This window comes from Dysidea avara, chromosome 7 (genome assembly GCF_963678975.1).
Source record: "Dysidea avara chromosome 7, odDysAvar1.4, whole genome shotgun sequence".
NCBI classification, from domain to species: domain Eukaryota; kingdom Metazoa; phylum Porifera; class Demospongiae; order Dictyoceratida; family Dysideidae; genus Dysidea; species Dysidea avara.
In genome coordinates this window covers 6,884,806-6,901,740 of record NC_089278.1, presented here as the reverse complement: position 1 = coordinate 6,901,740, position 16,935 = coordinate 6,884,806, and the positions used below count along the sequence as shown (strand labels likewise).

General features: G+C 37.8%; 1 protein-coding gene and 1 long non-coding RNA gene across 3 annotated transcripts; one reads left to right on the top strand and one right to left on the bottom strand.

Moving 5' to 3' along the window:
• Positions 1-40: 40 nt before the first annotated feature.
• On the top strand, positions 41-2,082 carry LOC136262505 (uncharacterized). 2 transcript variants are annotated; one of them, XR_010704222.1, is made up of 4 exons: positions 41-535; positions 943-1,096; positions 1,677-1,729; positions 1,779-2,082. It is a non-coding gene; the product is annotated as an uncharacterized lncRNA (long non-coding RNA). The 2 variants fall into 2 exon arrangements; XR_010704221.1 differs by having other exon boundaries at positions 45-1,096.
• Positions 2,083-4,457: 2,375 nt separating this feature from the next.
• On the bottom strand, positions 4,458-15,691 carry LOC136262442 (protein patched homolog 1-like). Its single transcript, XM_066056715.1, has 10 exons — positions 15,207-15,691; positions 9,232-9,529; positions 9,098-9,172; positions 8,779-9,042; positions 8,496-8,732; positions 8,351-8,440; positions 8,066-8,296; positions 6,601-7,455; positions 5,014-5,847; positions 4,458-4,828 (listed from the first exon to the last, which is right to left on the bottom strand). The coding sequence occupies exons 1-10, from the start codon at positions 15,668-15,670 to the stop codon at positions 4,730-4,732; spliced, it is 3,447 nt and encodes a 1,148-aa protein (XP_065912787.1). The 5' UTR covers positions 15,671-15,691; the 3' UTR covers positions 4,458-4,729.
• Positions 15,692-16,935: the final 1,244 nt, after the last annotated feature.

Sequence of the window (16,935 nt, the reverse complement as noted above, 5' to 3'; positions counted from 1 at the left end):
GGCACGCCCATTTTACGAAGTTTCGCAAAAATATGGGCTTAGCAGGCACGCCCATTTAACGCAGTCTTGTGATTGCAGTTAAATACATATTTTTTGTAAGATGAGACCATATACTCTATAAGCCGATGTGTGAGGACAATAAGGTCAAAGAAAGCACAAACAGAAAATTTTGTTAGCTACTCCAGCACTGCCTCACTCTAGTGTCTGCACTGAATCTGTATTAGGTGATCATCAAATCTGATGAGACATGACAGTTGTTTGTTTGAAGTCACTAGCTTGTAAGCCAAAGTGTTGTTGAGTTAATCAAATGCCACAGGGCAGTCACGTAGGGAGCTGTTAGCCATAGCTATAAAGTATCAGACTGCATCTGGACTGCATGAATGCACCATTTTCTTAAGTTAAATTCACTTCAGTCGGTAATGTTCAGAAGCAACTTGCAGAAGAAATCACACTGAGCTGTCCAGGAAGAAGTCCTGCCATTAGTCTGTTCCATAAATAAAGGCTGGAATGACAAAGTTTGCACAGTGTATAAAAGGTAAGTATAATGCAGTGAAAGGTACTAGTAGCTATTAGCTAGTCCACTGGCAATCCTTAGCAAAGTGCAACTATATTTGCATTTATGGGCTTTCTGAATTTGTTGTTGTTATATAGTCAACTTATCAGTTATATCTGCCGGGTTATGAAGATTAAACTATAGGCTAGCTGCAAATGCCAGCACCATAACCCACAGCATGTGGTCATATCAGAAGGTAACTGATACAGATTTTGCATTCAAAGACAAAAATGGGTGAATATGCTATAGCTGCCTTATGAGACTGTAAACCAACAAAAGGCTACAGTTTGCTAAATGGCTGAGTAGGTATCTAGCTACATATTATATCTAACCAATTAAACCAACTAACATTTTTTGAATCATATAATTCATAAAAACCACTCTTATAGCCATAGTGGAAAACACTGCTAATCATCTGAATAAAACAAAACCCACAATTAAAACTTTTGTAACTGGAGATGCAACCCACAATCGAAACTTGGTTTTAGAAGAACTCTTGAGGAAAAGGAAGCTATATTCTCCTGGAACAGAGTTAAACAATAGGTATAGTTACATAGACATTATTTGTGTTGGTATAGTGATGCATAGTTCCTGAAATAAGTCTGCTTTTGATACACATAGAAGATTTAGGGTTTTATAATTTTATTGCATGGCTAATGCACCTATCAATGTATTGCCCCACCACCCCCCCCTCGGGCGTAAGTGGGGCTTTACAGGGGGAATTGACACGAAACTGCTGCCCCACCATGGGGCATTTGACGATCGTTCAGTAAGTGCCCAAATATTTTTTGTTGTAACTTCCTTCACTATGTCAAATTCCGAGTTAATCCCGCGTTGCAACTCCAACGGTGGGGATTTGACACAATAGGTTTGCCCTACTATGGGGCATTTGACATTCGGCTGTGTCAAATCCCCACATATTCCCGAGGGGGGGTAGTGGGGCAATACATTGTAGGTGCATAAGTACTAGCTAACTTAGAAAAGGGGGGGGGGGGGGGGGGGGGGGGCTACAGCCCCCTTAGCCCCCCTCCCCCCTAAATCCGCCTCTGTTCATGTTTCATGGTGAGCAAAATATGATTCACCTAGTTCACACTTGTCAATACAATGGTGTTTCTGCCTATAGGCGAATTAAGTAAAAGAAAAAGGTGGTACCAAAATGATGCAGCAGTACCCAAGGTGGAGTTGTGGTTTCAATTTGTCACTGTTATTCCAATTTTTGAAATAGTTTCAAAACAATGATATGTATGCAAAACTTGCTGACCGATTGATGATAGCTACCTTGTCTAACAGTATCTTTCAAAGTATTATGCAAACAACAGAATTACAAAATGACACAAACTTAGTATGCACAGTGACATGATGATCAGTATATGGACAAACTCCGAGTCATCACTGAATTTAAATAACTCAGATTACTGGAATGTCTATATATCAAATCTATATGTACTTTAAAACTTTAAAATTCTTCCAGATTATATTCTTGTGTGCATATATACATGCTATTCAAATGCTGGTATATAACTAGTTGTCATGCCTACACCTTACAGGCAAGTACGTAATATATAATATAGAGTTTTTGTATACAGGCTGGTCTGGTCAATATGATTTCATGGGAATGGGAAAGCACAAACCTCCATGATCCTCTACTATACAGTCTGCTTTTCAGTACACTTTATTGGTGTTATGGCTAACAAAATTTCGCTAGGCTAAGGAGCATGCATATTAATAATTGTGACGTTTAACACCTCTACTACTACTACTTAGCTATACATGTTTCTGCCTCACATATTTAGCTGATTAGAGCATGGCTAAGAAGAGCTGATGCATTATAATGGCATATAGCTAGATATATCTAAATGCTTGGTAGCTACAAATGAAAAGATCATGATGTCATATGATGTATGATAGCTATACTCAATGCATATTGCAATCAGTCTTGATTTAATGGAAAAGTAAACATAATAAACTGAAATTTCATTATTTTCCACTGAAAAACTGCTAAAATACTCTCAGATTCGCCTAATTTTCAAAAATTTCCTGGGGGGCATGCCCCCAGACCCCCTCAATTGGCATGCTTTGCATGTTAGTGTGCTTCACACATTAATGTAGTCACTATTCCAAAATGCTAATTTGACCATGGACACTTCATGAATCTTACAACTAGGGCCTTGTGAGAAGGCTTGGTATCTTCTAATGTCTGGCTAGATACCTATGTACCTGTCTAGCTTAGCCCCCCTTTCAAAAAATCCTAGATCTGCCCCTGCCTAAAGTTACTTTCAGTACATGCACAAACTTGAAGCTTATAGAAAGTAACTGCAATTTCAGTTGCTTCCATGAATCTTACAACTAGGGCCTTGTGAGAAGGCTTGGTATCTTCTAATGTCTGGCTAGATACCTATGTACCTGTCTAGTTTAGCCCCCCTTTCAAAAAATCCTAGATCTGCCCCTTACTTTCAGTACATGCACAAACTTGAAGCTTATAGAAAGTAACTGCAATTTCAGTTGCTTCCTTGTTCAATAATGCTATTTTTCTTTAAAATGTATGGAAAAATACCTGTACCTTTAAAGCACCATGTATGCTGATGTAGCTGCTCCAATATATATCTGAGACCAGCAATCAATATTTTATTTATCTATTTTAAGCATATGAATAGTCCATTTAGTCTAAAATGCCTATGTACTGGAACACGTTGAATATATAGTCTGCTTCATGGATGGTAGCTTTAGCTTTAACATCAATGTGATCCGAACATTATACAGTTTGGCACTGGAAGGTGAACACAGAAGGCAAAGCCTGTATGAGGTGTTTACCACTATCCTATAGGAGCCTACATGAAAATCAAGTATCCTAAAGTGAAACGGGACAAATACTTAGAAGGGCTGAAAAAAGCCAACTCATCATGACTTAGTCATCCAGCCAAGCACCACATTCAGTGCCAACCAGGGAGGCCACCCAATTAGTCTGAATAGCAGAGTTTATTGATGCTTGCTGATAGTAAATTGTTGATCATACTGGATGTATATACAGTAGGCCACAGCATGCACATACTGTGTCACTACATACAATGTTTAGCATGAATGACTGATTGTCATGCAGCTTTACTTCTCTGGCCGAACTTCAGGAAAGAAACAACAAGGCCATGTGAGGATGATAACATAGGGATATATGTAGTGTCACCTAATACTGTTAGCATGTATATATACCCAAAAGTTCATATGTACCAAAAGGCTTGCAGCGGCAGTTTTGATATCCCATATGGCATAATTAAAAAGAATTTCATTTAGCACCTTGTAGTGCTTAGTAATTAATAATGTTTGCAGTCTGATACATGAAGCCATGAGGAATCCACCTATTTCATTCCTCCGGCTGCTTGACCCAATTCTTACTGTCAAACATGGTGGTACGTGTCTGTGGTGGACATATAGCTATAAGCAATGCCGTAGTAGGTTGACTGTGATTCTCCCTCATCCACATATATGATTATGGTACATTTCAGTGTTTGTGCAGTCCATACCTTACAAATACACTTAGCTAACTACATCTATTACCTGTGTTTTTCACTGTCTACTACAAACCTCCACTTGGATGATTAGATGTCTACTACTCATTCCTTCCACAGTCCACACACTGGAGAGTATTATCCACTGAGTGTTATTTTGATTGAACTTCCATGTTGGTATGGATTGGACTATGGAATATGCTCCATGATGGGAAGAAACAGTAGCACATGCATATAGGCATAACAAAGAGTGGTAGCTAGCACTATATATGACCTGGCCAACACCCTAGACTATATTAGGAATGTCTATGCAGGGTGTAGTGGTGTGATAAAGAATACACCTATAATTATGTATTTTACACCAACACTATTAATCAAGCATGACACCACAGCAACATCCTTGATAGAATGTATACATCCTTTCATCATTTTTATACATGTAGCTATAAAAGGAAAACTACATACACACATTTGTGTAATGTGACCTACTAAGTACATCAAATCAGATCAGATCTAATTTACAACAACAAAGCCTAAGAAGAACATATATGTACAATGTCATGTTGACTGCATGGGTATACATTCTAGCTGTTTTCATGATCTGTCATGGTTGTGCAAAAAATATATATAAATATCTATTTACATAAAATTATGTAGTTCACACGTGGTATCTATCTTATAAAACTGTACTATTACATTCACTCATCTCATCATACACTTCATTCTTCACTTCCCTTGAAGTCCCATTCTGTTCATTCTTTACTAAAGGACAAGCCTGTGAAAGATAAGAGATTATGTCACATACCGTGGGCAATAAAGATAAAATTTCCTACTACATACAACACTGTTGCATGTTCTATCATTATACTGTTATGTGATAAGTTAATGATTTATTATTTGTAACTTTAGCAACATAAAGTACCACTATCAACATAAAGTGTGATCCCTTACTGTCATTACCTGTGCTGGTGGTCCAAATAGAGATAGTATGACTGGCAGGAGCACTAATCCATTCAGCAGACCCAAGAACACAATACTTATCAGGATTGCAAAGAAGTATTTGCGAATAAAAGGAAGTTCGGCAAAGGCCAACATGATGATGCCCAAAAATGTGGTAACACTTCCATTAAAGATTGGTGTAAATCGATTTTCTAAGGCTTTGTGCATCCTTTCATTACGAGTCACAAGCCAAGTTGCCAGTATGGCTGGAAGCTCAATACCAAAAATATTCATTTTCTTCTCACCAGGATTAGCAGCGGCTTTGAGGAAATAGAAAGTCAGTGGAGCTGTGAATTCTACTGAAACACCTACAGAAGCAATTATCATAATAGCAGGCACAGAGCTGAACTTGATGTCCAGAAATCCTGTTACACCAAACACTTGAGCAGTGATTAAGGCCAACATACACACCAGAATGACAGCACTCCACACATCCATTAGGAAAAATGATGTTGCAATAAAACAAGCCACCAGGATGAGACCACAGGCAATACCAACATTTCTTCTCAGGTTGATATACTGTTCCCAGAACAGAAAAGGAGTTCCACTCGGATAACTGTTAATTCCGTCACTTCCATATCTTTCTAAGATGTCTCGTACCTCATTGATCAAGTTTTCAAAGTCAGGAGTGTCTTCAAGACCTTCACAAAACAAGTTATGTTCAGCATACACAATTGGACCGTAATTTAGAATTGCACTATTGTTAACAAGCCCCCAAAATCGCACATTTCCTTCAGGTGGACGAGGGTCAAATGATGGTGATGCCAATATGAATTGACTTTCATCCAGTGAAGCCTGAAATTGTAAATCTACATAATCAGTATACTACACACAATCAGTATCCTACACACATCTACATTAATGACAAATTTACAAGAGTCTTGAACCACCTTTATTCAATAGCTAGTGGGATAAAAAGTTTCCCCCAAGAGTTAAATCTGTGAATTACTGTAGATAAGGAAAATTTTCAATGCATAAAATTTCTGTCCTTTGGATAAATCACTAAAAGTCTTTGTGGAATTTCTTTAGCAAAATATAACAGTGTGCCAGCTAGAATTGAAACACAACAATCTCAACAGAAATGACTGATAGCTATATTTGCATTTGCAGCAGCTAGGGTAACTACCTGGTGATATGCAATTTTGGTGTAAAGGAATTGTTCTCAGAATTATCCAGTCATAGTGGCCTTACTATTTTTTTCCTTATGTACCACTTATTGATTAACTACATAATAACCATAAATTATATTATTTGTACACAACAAAAATTGTCACATTAATTTTAACAAAAACGCAACAGCAAAAGAATTTAGCTTTCCTGATTAATGACAGTAATACTTAGAAGCATGATCCAATTTTAAACTATGCAATGAAAGCAGTGGTGGTATATCTGTCCTGATGGTGCAGCATATCATATATGGTAACGTGACCAATATCATTAACTGTTCCTATGTTATTTAAGTTAGGGATATGCTTTAATTGCATACAATAATTCAAATCATATCAGTGGCCTACACTGGATTTGTTATAGAAAGCAAAGGGAACTTACCCATATTGGTATGTACTGGTAGAATTTGTCTACAGGAATATATGATCCATTTGCATCATATTCCACTAATCGTGGTAATCCTGTCATCGTTGGGTTACATAGTACAGCAGTTTGTGCTAAAGGCATCGAATAGTTAAGTGATAGATATATAGCTACTACTAATTGTGTCATGTCTGCAAAAGTTGATGTTCGTAGTGTTAGATTGAGACCATTGCAGTAAGTTTGATCAAGGCGAGTGAAATAATTTGTCATCAGTGTTAGCCAGTAAGCTGTAAATCCTCCAGCAGGTACAATATATCTTGCTGTTTTAATCTCCTCACTTAACCGAATCAGTGCTCTTTGTACATCACGATCAGCATAGTTGAAGTTCTTGGTATTTATTCTCATAGAGTAAGATGCAAAGTGTTCAACGTTAGCACTGGCAAAGTCATGTTCTACAGTTCCAGCTGGTACAACATCATCAATATTCAAGCCATCCTCGACTAGGGTACAACCCCACACACAAATTCCAAACCAAATGGTGAAGATGACTATTATAATCACTTTGACTATATAGTTCTGAAGGAATGGAGAATAGTAATCAACTACCAGCGTGGTGAGAGGAGACTTGTAACGTCTGAAACGATCAAAGAAATTAGAAAATTTGCTGTCCACTGCTTCTTCAGTTTGTATTGCTTTGGTATCACCATTTTGTTCTGCTGTCAAATCTTCATCATTATACAGGTAGCATATGCTTGCTGGAAAACAACAGAAGAAATCAACTAGTTTAGCCTTGACCCTGTAGTGATCAATGAGGATGAAACTGGGCAGACCTAGCAGTAGTGCAAAATAGTTGAAGATCACTGCTAATCCAACCTGTCAACAGGATTAACAAACTGTAACACTGCATATGCCACACACCTGTATGCTTTTCTCTTAATAAACAAGCTATTTTCTAAAAATTTGGATATATAAAAAAATTCTTTGCAGATCATTCAAATTGTTATTTATGTTAAAGAAATGTTGTTGGTAATCTACTTCTGATGCTGCTATGAATCAGTTTTTTGTTCTTTTTTAATGCATAGCATACACAAAGCCAATGGAATACATTTGGAGACTCTGACTACTCATTTAGTGACCGCTAGACATAGCTAACTAGCCAAATATATAGAGTGATCAGCAAGTAGTTAATAATTATATGACCTTTCCATAACTCACGCCCAACACATTACATACATGTCATAAGCAGAGAAAACCATTGAATATACGACATAATTATATTTCCACACAATGCATATTTCACTTCAGTTTCACTTATTGCACGTTTACACTCTTACAGTAAAATGTGTAACTGAGATGTAGTCAGCAAGTGCCTGGTTTTTAAAAATTCCATATTGCATTTGTTAACACAAAACAATGACAAAAACCATGTATGATGCTATGTAGGTGTAAATAATGTTTGCAAGTAAACAAACGTAGATGTCACCTGTAGGGCAAAGTTCCTTATAGCTGGTATGGGTATGATGGCTGAGAGCAGGAAACCAGCTGAGTTGGTGAGGGAAGTCAGAGTGACGCTTGGGCCAACAGCACGAACAGTAGAGATTAACAAAGTTTTAATGTCACTATCAAGGCCTTTCTGATACTGGATCTCAAAGAATGCATCTCCAATAACAAACATGTCATCCAATCCAAGTCCAAGCACAAGAAAAGGGAAAATCTGTTAGAAAAACATATTCATATGCAACATGTGACTACTGTGGTATGTCCTTACTTGGGTTGTGGTGATGTTAAAAGAAATACCACAAGCTGCAGTCAATCCTAAAGCAGCTGCAGAGGCTAAAGCCACCAACACTAATCCCATCTAAGGAAGAAGATTAGTATATAAAGGAAAGCCAGTCACAATGTGACACACTCACCAAACCAACAGAAACATGTGAGTTCACCCAGTCAAAGTAAAGGAATGCAATTCCACAATAGATTATCATAAGAATGTAGCCAATTATAATGAGATGAATGGACGCATCAGCATATTCCTCCGATAGATCATCTAATGTTTCTGATGTAAAGGCATAAATTTCATCTCTAGACACTTTAGTACGAAGTCCTCTTGAACCAGTGTCCACTTCACTTCCTAAATTAAACCTGGTCACCAACTAAAAGAATAATAATAAAAGATAGTCTTAGCGTTAGTCATCTTACATTAAAAAATCTTTCTTTCCATCTGGAAAGCAAATCTTCAACTTCATCTCGCCTTAAAGAAATGTTTCTAGGCCCGTCCCTTAGTGATTCCTGTATGGTGGCAGGTCCATTAAGAATAACACCACCACGTAGTGCAGCTGGTAGAGCTTCCGTTGGATTTTTTTCAAAAGCACGTCCAGAATAAATTAAAGATGGTGGCTCAACAAGCAGTGCAGAATACCCTGTACAACCATTAACTATTGCTTCCTGCACAGGATCTGCAAGCTAAATGAAAAATTAAAATCATCAACCATCAAATACTCTTCACAAATAGAACAACCTCTAATTCAGGTGGACATTCTGATGAAAAACATGGTTTATCGAGGTATCCAACAAGCTGCAAAGAGTCCACTCCCTACAAAAGAAGTATAAACAGTATAAACAGTATACACGTATATGCAAGTATGCACTTACTCCGTTTATAAATGGAGTGTACCCTGTAACACTAGAATCCAACAAAAGACAAAACCTTAGTGCATCAAAATCAAGATTTTCCCATGTCAAGTTTTGACCATTGGCAAGGTTTTCACAGCTAGGTGAGTCTATAGGTTCAACATCCATATCTGGTTCCTGTAAGATGGCTCCTTCCCAATAGCAATCAACTGGGGTAAGAAATAGACACGGTGCAAGTGCATTAGCTACCCGATGTAGCTCAGGAACTTGAGGAATATTCAGACTTGCTAGGGCACAGAAGTCACGGAAAATGTAAGTCCTGAAAATAAAAATAATGTTTTTTGATCAAAATTTCACAACCTTTGACAATCTATATAAATATGCAATCCACAACCAAGATTGTACTCAACATAGCTGTGTTACACATACAGTTTCATATCTATTTTCTTGTAAGAAAAATATCATAGGAAAGCTGGTGAGGAAATATGGTGTTGCTAGCAACAGAGAGATCTTTTTTTTCAGAAAACTTTACACATTTCCTTTGATTCCTGAGGTTACTAAATCCAATAGAGATCCTGTGGCAGGGTAACCAAATAGTTAGAAACTTGTGGTCTGTTGTTTACTACATTCATCAAACAAAAATCGGCTAAGCTAAAAGTAAAACTCCCTTTCTGTTAGCTTACTTTCTAGTGGACAAGACAGGCATTGACTTCAGTGTTATTGTACCAATGTCACAGTGTGGCCCTGACACAATGAACTCAAAGGGTAAATCTCAATGCTAGCAACTACAGTCTGGCAGCACCCACCCCTTTACCCACAGTTTGTCACTTGTTAGCTTATTCTGTACAAGACAAGTGCCATTGATGTTCACCTAGGCATAGTAGTTACTTTATACAACAATGTCACGGTGTGATGCTGACACAATAAACTCAAAGGGCAAATCTTGATACTAGCACCCACATGCAGTTTGCCACTTCCTCTCACTCTTGCAGGGAGATTTTCTAGAACATGCCAACAACGTTTCTATGGCATTTAGGAAGTTTGCAGACATTTGCTATACTTTGTCCATGACAATATTGCCATCTGGAACAGTCATGTCCTTCTATTGAAAATTATATTGTGTACCACCTATACTAGATGTCCGCTTAGTAACATTCTGGGTGTGATACATGTACAGCAACTCACTGCGAGCACAATGATGCTAGAAATTTTGGTACATGAAAATGGCCTAAACCAATTCGGTGTAGTAAATTCTCACATACATTTTGTAATTGGCGTTTCAGGGCCATGTATTATAAATGACATGATAGATACCTCAGATTCCCGGTGAATGGCAATTTAATGAGCTATAGAAATCAGAAATTTAAGTGCATTATTTTAAGGTTGAAAAACACTGAATGGCAGATATTTGGAAAGGAACGTTCAAATAGAATTCTGACATCTTGACATCCATTAATCCTCACTACGTTGGTGTTATACTAAACATTGTGAATTAGTTCTTCTGCAGATTAGTTTGTAAAATTTACAGTGTTTCCATGATTAAGCACAATAATGTCCATTTTTGTAACAAACTTCTTCATATATGGATGTATAGGTTCAGCTACCCAAATAAGTTAGTGGGTAGCACTTGTCCACATCATCTTCGGGTCTCTAAATAGCATAGAAACCTTGTCATTCAAACTAATACTTATATTCTTGGCTGGATAGCCAAGCTATATAGTGGAACCCTATACCTGAGACCACCTTAATTGAAATGTTCTTATTAGTAAGGTGCAGCTTTGCACACAGAAATGGCGTAACGGTGCACCTCAAAGTGTGCACCATGACACCACTTTCGTGTGCAAAGCACACTTCGTGTTTTAGAGTGTGACTCAGTTTTACTAGTCTACATACATGTACATCTTCTAATGCACATGGGACCTTGAACAAATGTCCAAATCCTTTGTGAGAAGTTCTGGTAATTGTAAGACACCAAGCCATACCTCTTTGCATAGTTGAATATAAGTATCCAGCTATATTGAATGACTTCTCCAGCAACTGAATCCATAATATATGATAGTACAAGGTCAAAATTCTTAATATAGCTAGCAAGTTCCTTGTTTCAGTTCTGGGTCCTAGGTTTTCTTAACTGTATCATAGGACATGTAGCTAAAACATTGCAGGACTGCTTAAGGTATAGCTATGAGGACTGTTTCTACTACATAGCATATAGTACTATTATATAGACACAAAATTACACAGAGTAAGTTTTGTGGACAGCCATGCAGCAACCATGAAATCAACCAGTTTGTACGTGTAAAGTATTTACTTATTTTCACTCACCGAATCATTTACAACAATTTTGGTGGATGACAAAACATATGAAATCATTGCAAGCACAAGGCATAGCCCTCTATTTCAGTGAGCACTTATAGTGGACATGAAGAGAAACTAACATCTAATATTACCATGCTCGCACTTCATGATCAATCTAAACTATGTAAAGGAATGCACACCACATTACATTACATGGTTCTCAATAAATTTTAGTTCCTTGTGTGATGGGCAGTAGCGTAAGTGACCAATTATCGAACGGTACCTATTATCGAGCATTAAAATCACATAATGTATTCGGAAGTTCACAATATTATTCCACATACTCGTAAGGTGTTTGTATGGGAAGCTCCAATAGTGTAGCCTATTCTTAATGAGCTTTCCATCCTTTAGAGTTTATGTGTGGACATCACAACAGTCTTGATACTCATCACCACCAACGATGAAATGAAGAAAAAGAACACAGGGATCGCCGTGAAAGAACTACAACTCGAGTATGACTTTGGCAGAAGAATTGATTGACTATTTATCATTTTCCCAAGTGAAAGATGTATTCATGAAGACTGTACAGAAGGGGTTGTTGTGAAGAAGGATGATAAGACTGTGTTATTGTTCGTATTTTACTGTACACATTTAAGACTAAACGATTTGCCGTTGTAACTCACAAGTGTATGCTTGTATCAAAACTATACTTCAGTTACAGTATCATGGTACTCCAGTTAACATGTTGATATAACAATGAAGAGTGTGTAGATTGCACTGACGTCACCAGAGTAGAAAAGGTGCGATAATTGATCATTTTTCATTGGCATATTTCACGTGACTTAGCGTAAGCGACCTATTATCGAATGAGGTTTATACTTTACTTCATAAATATCTTCAGGAAAGTAGTATCAACCTTGAATTTTCACCAGGAGGTAGCGTTCCCCCTAGAATATCTCACTCAAGTTTGAGCAACAGTTTCCAGTTAGTATCCGTGTTATGAATGGATTTCTGCATTCCGTAATAAGACAAATTATCGAACACTGATACCTATTATCGAATGCCCATTAATTTACGTTGAGGCAGTATGAAACTTTAATAGGCCAGTATAACTACATGGCTTAATGTGCACTAATATGCCATGAAGTAAGCTCCATTATCAGCACTATAGGAATTATATAAATGGTACAGCATGGCCAATCATTAATTGAACACTCAGCTGGATAACAACTTTCTACATACCAGAAACCACTCTTTGCATATATAATTTTTAGGTGGACAACTTTAACGTTGGTCATGTTTATAAAACTGTTTTATAACAACCAAACCAGTGTTTCTTTCTCTTGGATTGTAGTACCGTGGATTGCGCATTTGTAGTCATAATATTTTTTGGATTCGACTAAATAGCTATCCATGAGCAATTCCATTCAACTCTCATTCTCATTGGCCCATTTTCATGTGATACCATAGACTTTGATGACCACGGATCCGCAATACCACTTTGTAGCACCTGAAGCACTGATCACATGCACCAAGTGTATGATGTCATTATTAGACAAAGTTAGCTATGAGTGACATGAAAAAACTCATGCCACTTAAGGTCCCTATAACAAAAGTATATCAGCATAGATCGTAATACACTAGCACTCCAGCTATTACCTATATAGCAAATAATAGTACTATTTATAATACTAATACTGTCTCCATAGAACCAGGTCGGCTATATTATAGTGATAGAAATGCCACTTCAGGCAGCATAAAAGAACAAGTTTAAGGAAAAATTAGAAATTTTAAGTCCGATAAGGGATCATAGAAAAAAAGTAGGGAAACAAGGGAGGTCGCCTACACATGTAGGTATACTAGTGACCATTTAATCCCTAATTCAGTCTACCGTATAGCTGGTAATTTTCAAAGGGTTTTTATTTTCGGATATTTCGAAGAGGTCCTTCTCTTCGAAAATAAATTTCCACGTCCAGTTGTTCTAAATTCCCACAAGTGAAAGCAAAAATCCAACTGTCGGTGATTCGCTTGCGTATTCCTAGAGTTTTAGCTCAGTATTACCAATGATAATGGGTAAGCTGTATCATTACTGTACCAATAATCAGATAACAGGTGATCCAGAACTGAAGGAAAATGATGCCGTATGCTCTAAAATCTATGGTAGATAGCCAGCTAGCTATGATCGAGCACAATTGAGCCTGTGAATTTACTCCACACGAGACTCCCTCAGTGTGCACAGGGATGGAGATTATTCCATTAGTAAGTAAGTTTTTGGCACCGACATTCATGTATCTTCATAATTAAGTTTGTGACACAAATTTCTGTTTATTTGAAATCCACCCGGACTTTGAAATATGCACTCTTTGAAATTAAAATCCTTTGAAACTCAGATTTTGTGACTTGTGCAAAATTTTCTGCTTCGAAAATAACTTGCTATACGGTATACCCTAAGACCAAGACTGAGTTAGGGATTAAATGTTCACTAGTATATCTGCAGGTATAGGAGACCTCCCTTGTTTCCCTACTTTTTTTTTCTATGATCCCTAACTGAACTTAAAATTCCTAATTTTTCTTTAAACTTGTTTGTTTACTTTTTTTGTAACATTACTATGACTGGTAAACCCACGCATACCGCATCAAAAGAAAGGATGGCACCAGGATTAATGTTTCGTCTGAACACGCGCCCCAGCTATCAAATACTGCTTCAAAAGTGCAGTGGCCATTACGCTTTGCTTTCAGCTATGTTCAGCCCAATACATAGCACTACAGATGAAAAACAGTAGAAGTGCCTCTGCAACAATCCAGTCGCCACGAAAATACGACGATCCGCGTGCCCCCAACTATAAAAAAACTATCAATTACTGCCTCGAAAGTGTGGCGGCCATTATATACTCTTTTTTTCACTGACCACAGTTCGCTTTCAGCTATGTGCAGCCCGTTACACAGCATTACAAACGAAGAACAGTGTTAGAATCGTCTCTGCAATCAATCCAGTCACCACAGAAAATATGGTGATTCCTGTTTACAAACGTACTGTAGGGAAGCCATGCATTGCACTACCACGAATTGACACCTTGGGCTGTCAGCAAAAAGAAATTGGATACAAAGGAGGACAAAGGTAAGTCCATGATGCGTGCAGCGTGCATTGTACGTACTGCGGTATGCCAAAAGGCACATCTCGGGATGAAGCGATGTTGAACAGTGAAAAAATCAAGTCCATAGCCTTAGCCGTTATCGAGTTACACTTGCCTGAAGGCATCAGGCAAGGCAGGCAGGAAGATAATTTTTTTTTTTAATTTTGTAACAATTTATTGGAAGTCTTTAGGATGGTACTGAAGGCACTTTTGGGCTTGGTTGTACCTAACCAATACTGCCAAGGTGCCAGGATGAGTTGTGAAGCTGGTTTTTGCATGAATTTTTTGGCTAGGAAAACCCAAATCTCCATGATCCCTAATATACAGTACTGCTGTACTGTATGATTAAGACATATTGACTGTGCCTAACAATGAATATGCCTTGACAGGCTTCTATAGCTCATTAAATTACCATCAAGGATAACACATAAGGCAAAATAGGTAGTTAACTAGGTGGGCGGTTTCAGTTACCCCTACGAGAAGGTGCCCATTCTCCACGTTGACACCTTACACCTTTCGAAACCACTTTATAACTACATAGCTAGCTAGCTAGCTAAATATCCTTACTCGTTCTTGTATTGGAGTGTAAACTCCGTTGCCGCTTTCAGGATGTTCAGATGATCATAGAGTGAAGCTGTAAAGTTATTATCTCGGACAAGTTGAATGATGGGCTCTTGGGATTGCGAGAATCCGTCGTCAAGATGATCGTCCGTGTATTCAATCTCACTGTCTAACCTTCCGCCTGTCTCAATCCACAGCTCAGATACGTCAGTCTCTAGATCGGAGCGAACGAATCCAATGCAGAGTAAAACGCTGACCACTAGGATGGTACTAAGAAAAATTATTGCCATTACAGGCGAGGATAGCGTGATCAGCTTTCCAACTAATTCAAACAGTCCTTCCACTGCTGCTCTGCCGTACAAAGATGGCTTAAACCCGGTAGCGTTTCCAGCTTCTATTTCTTCCAACGCTTGTGATGCATCGTGCAAGCGATGAGATGGATCAGTGTCTCCTCTAGATCTAGCAACCATGATGAAGTTGTTTTTGTCACTACAAAGTTGCAATTAAAGCATAGCTGTTCTCAGGGTTCATTTATATAGGTAAAACCATTCGATTACGCAATATCCGGTGTGATGTATTTATGCGTCATAGTCTCATAGCTCACGTTAGCCGTTTATTTACCATCACAAGTTAGGCATGCCACATCTTCATCAATGCAACGATTTGAAAAGGCCACATAGCTATAACATGTTGTGGCTGTACATATCAGATTCATGAGGAGGGCAATGAGCAAACTTGTATAGACACATCAGGTTTTTTATTTTTTTATTTATTAATGCTTTACAGCACAAGTGCTGAAGGTCTGTAGGACACCTGGTCCTACAGCCTGCTCAAAGACTTTAGCTACTTAGACTTTAACTACTTAAGGTGTGTTTGAAAAGTTGGAGTTTATACATTGAAGACTTAAGTAATTGTGATTTAGATTCCTTTAACGGTTATTTATCTCATTTTTAGTTAGCCACTACACATGATTTTTGTTGTACCCTTGATGGGTTTTGCTAATCAACAAATAAATAAAATATACCCCATGGACACATTATGTACACCATGCATTGTGCCGGTGTAAAAATAAGATTTGAGTTCAATGAGGCATATAATGTGTTGAAGCAAATCAACTGTTTACATTATGGCTTTATATTAGTAAAGGAATTTAAGTACTTTTTCTGGTTGTATATATGCCTTGGTATACCTCGTGAATTTTAGTTATTAAAGGTATTTAAGTCCGTCCTCTGTACATGAGATAGGAAAAAAAAAACTTTGAGAAAGGCCCTCCAAAGCGTGCATGACTCAGTGGGCCATGCAGTGAAGCTATATAAGTATATTCATAATTGCTGGTGACAAATTTACCACAATACAATATTGCACTTGAATGGTGTCATGTGCATGGTGGTAGTCATGGCGCTATACAGCAAGAGGAGATCATACACTTGGGAGGGGACTAAATTACATTTGGTCAGTGTAAGATCATATACATAAGTTATAGGATAATTCATGTCACTAAAACCTAATTTACTATACACTCCAAGTCACATGGCAACTAATTAATGTTGGTACCTGTGAGACCTTGTATGGCTATGAATAATGAACATCATTTATTACTTTCCAAGTCCTGTGCATGAGCTACTATACCACCAAGACAAAGTCTAGTGGTGTGACCATATGCTGGAAGTTAAGTAGCTAAATGGCCACGTATGCGTGCACCAAGGCCATAATCTGTTGTAGCTAGTAAGCAATT

Coding starts and splice junctions, on each gene's coding strand:
- LOC136262442 (XM_066056715.1), bottom strand. CDS start 15,670: ATGGTTGCTAGATCTAGAGGAGACACTGATCCATCTCATCGCTTGCAC. Junction 9,173..9,231: donor ACACTCCATTTATAAACGGA/GTAAGTGCATAC, acceptor CTTCTTTTGTAG/GGAGTGGACTCTTTGCAGCT. Junction 8,733..8,778: donor GGAAAGAAAGATTTTTTAAT/GTAAGATGACTA, acceptor TTATTCTTTTAG/TTGGTGACCAGGTTTAATTT.